The sequence below is a fragment of the Helobdella robusta genome (assembly GCF_000326865.2).
Source record: "Helobdella robusta unplaced genomic scaffold HELROscaffold_44, whole genome shotgun sequence".
Classification (NCBI taxonomy): Eukaryota; Metazoa; Annelida; class Clitellata; order Rhynchobdellida; family Glossiphoniidae; genus Helobdella; species Helobdella robusta.
In genome coordinates, this window is record NW_008705063.1 from 974044 (window position 1) to 977627 (window position 3584).

General features: G+C 31.8%; 1 protein-coding gene across 1 annotated transcript in view; it reads right to left on the minus strand.

Moving 5' to 3' along the window:
• Positions 1–2423: 2423 nt before the first annotated feature.
• Positions 2424–3584, minus strand: part of HELRODRAFT_85149 (hypothetical protein) — a gene marked incomplete at both ends in the record, with an annotated part of 4612 nt that continues 3451 nt past the window's right edge. The window contains one exon of the mRNA XM_009025840.1: positions 2424–2486. Within this exon, the coding sequence (XP_009024088.1) occupies positions 2424–2486 (63 nt within the window). The remainder of the gene's footprint in view (positions 2487–3584) is intronic.

Genomic DNA, 3584 nt, shown 5'->3' on the forward strand with positions numbered 1-3584 from the left:
AATCAATAACTTAAACTCAGTAAAAATAATTTTATGTAGATAGATAGATAGATAGATAGATAGACAGACAGACAGACAGACAGACAGACAGACAGACAGACAGACAGACAGATAGATAGATAGATAGATAGATAGATAGATAGATAGATAGATAGATAGATAGATAGATAGACAGACAGACAGACAGAGAGACAGACAGACAGAGAGAGAGACAGACAGATAGATAAATAAATGGATAGGTTAGTCAGAATAAGCACCCATTCAACGATAAGCTTATTACTATTGAATAATAATATCATTTAATATTATCATTATTATTATTAATTATAATAATTATAATTTCATTAATAATTATTATTATTAAAGTAACGTAATCCATTATCTAATATAAATAGTTTAAAATTAAACACACCAGATCATAAACGCAATTATAGACAAGCCCCTAAATAAATTATTTGGTACAAAATAATTTTTAAATAAATAAACAAAACTATTAAAAAATCCATATGCATATATTTTTTGCGTGTATCTATGTGTGTGTGTGTGTGTATGTATGTATGAACCCGTATGTGTGTGTATGTATGTATGTATGTATGTATGTATGTATGTATGTATGTATGTATGTATGTATGTATGTATGTATGTATGTATGTATGTATGTATGTATGTATGTATGTATGTATGTAAGTATGTATGTATGTATGTATGTATGTATGTATGTGTGTATGTATGTATGTCATTATAGTTCAATTGGTGTTAACATTTATATCAGCGTTCAGTTTAATTGAGTTAAACATAAATTCTAAAAAACAGCTAATCATATAAACATAAATTAAACACAACAGAGAACAAAGAATAAATCAAAGAAAATCAAACAAAGAATAAATAGATCGACGAACAAAGAATAAACTAACAAAGAAGGATCAAAGAACGTACAGCTTCATAACGAACAATCAATTGAAAGACTCCAAAATTGAATTAAATTAGACACTTGTACATATTTCACGCCCATGTATGTATGTATGTATTTATGCATGTATGTATGTATGTATGTATCAAAGAACGTACACAGATGTATGTATGTATGTATGCATGCATGCATGTATGCATGCATGTATGTATGTATGCATGTATGTATGTACGTATGTATGTATGTATGTTTATGTGTATATGTATGTATTATGTACTTATGTATGTATGCATGCATAAATGTATGTAATAACAACAAAACAATAGGGTATTTATGCTATATAAATACAATTATAATAATAATAACGATTTAAATGTTTCAAATGTCGGTTGTCTTAATTCAACGTAAGAATAAAACTAAACGGAGAAACATCAACAAACCAACCAGTCAACCAACCAGTCAACCAACCAACCATTCAACCAACCGACCGACCGACCAGTCAACCAACCAACCAACCAACCAACCAACCGACCGACCAACAAACCAACCAACCGACCAACAAACCAACCAACTAACCAACCAACCAACCAACCGACCGACCAACAAACCAACCCACCGACCAATAAACCAACCAACTAACCAACCAACCAACCAACCAACCGACCGACCAACCAATTAACCAGTCAACCAACCAACCAACAGCCATTAACAACATAAAGAAATAGAACTTTTTTTTTTACAAAAAAAATTTTAAATTATGAACGAAGGCCGTAATGGAAATGATTAGCAAGATGAAAAGAAATCTTTTAAGAGTAGTGTGTGAAAATGTGGAAGAGGAAAAAGAGAGAAAAAGAGAGAGAGAGAGAGGGAGGGAGGAAGAGAGAGGGAGAGAGAGAGAGAGGGAGGGAAAGGAAATAGAAAGAGAAGAAAGACAGGAAAGAAGGTTAGACAAACAGACAGACATACAAACAGAGAGACTAATATAGAGACAGAAAGAGAAAGAAAAAAAAAGAAACAACTTTAAAAGATACGATACCAAGCATATCAAAACTACAAGTCAAGAAAAATTATGACAAAATTAATTTTACCATTACTAAAACATACATACATACATTACATTCAAATAAACAAACAGACAAACACAGACATACACAAATAAACAAACAGACAAACACACACACACCACATACACACACATACAAACATACAGGCATTCTAAATTACAACAAATTTTTTAGAAACAAACACAAACAAGAAAAAAATATGATAACAGATATCCAGTAACATGACAACAGTACAAACAATTTCAGCCCACAAGCAACCATACAAACAAACAAACACAGAAACACACGTACTCACACACAAACGTACACAAACAGACACACGTACACACAAGCATGCACATAACCACATAAATACATCTTCACAGAAAACATTAGTACAAATATTCATTCAACCGAACAAACACAGACACACACACACACAAACAGACACAGTCAGACAATGAAATATTCTAGAATCGTTTCCTATCCACTAGAACTCTCATAATGCACCCAACTCCTCCAATGGCAAACACCTGCATTTGTGATGATGATGATGAAGATGATGTTGATGACGATGATGATCATGTTAATGAAGAATGATGATGATGATGATAATGATAATTAGGATGATGACGATGATGATATTATTGATGATGATGACGATGTTAATTTAATTTTTTTCTGTTAAATTTATAAATCACAAACATGTGATAGTACCAACAACTATAGATGACAACATCAATTACAGAATTAAATAAACAATTTCTACAGTAAAAACCACAACAACAACAACAAGAACAACATAAACAACAACAACAGCATTGATAACAACAAGAGAAACAAACAATCAGACATATATACATACATACATACATACATACATACATACATACATACATACATACATACATACATACATACATACATACATAGATATTATCATGGCGGCGAAACCGGTTGTAATTAGCGAAGTTCTATATTTTTTGGTTGGTAACTTCGACTTATTTGATAATGAGACGTTTATAAATAATACTGCTGAATTTTTCTCCAACGAGGACTTTATTGACGCTCAAAAAATTTTGAAATTAGAGTTGGAAAAATGTTAAAATTGAAAAGTTTGAAAAACCTACTTCACGTGGCAACACAAGGCGCGATAAACTGTTAGTATTAACACAAATTCTTATTTTTTTGAAAGAGGAAAAACTTATGGATAAGTGCTCAATATTTGCCAGCGTTAATTTATCTAATGTTCCTAACTTCGAAAATGTCATCAAAATAAACTTTGAAATTCTGAAAAATGAATTAAAAAATATGTTGTACACTCAACATAACAAACTCATACAAACACTTGACGTGCACACGCAAGATATAACTTCTTTGAAAAATAAATTAGTGCAAACAATAGACGTGCATACACATGATATGTCGGCGCTTAACAACAAAATAAACTGTTTGTCGTACAATAAAGACAAAAATACCTCGAAACTGAACATAAACTCAGTTCCGTCAGCAGTTAACTCCGATATGAACAAGCAAGCTGTTACCTCCAAACCAGCCATGTTTTGGTCCGACGAAATTACGACACCGACTGATGACAACCCTCTGCCATACAGCGTGGTCGTTCGAAACAA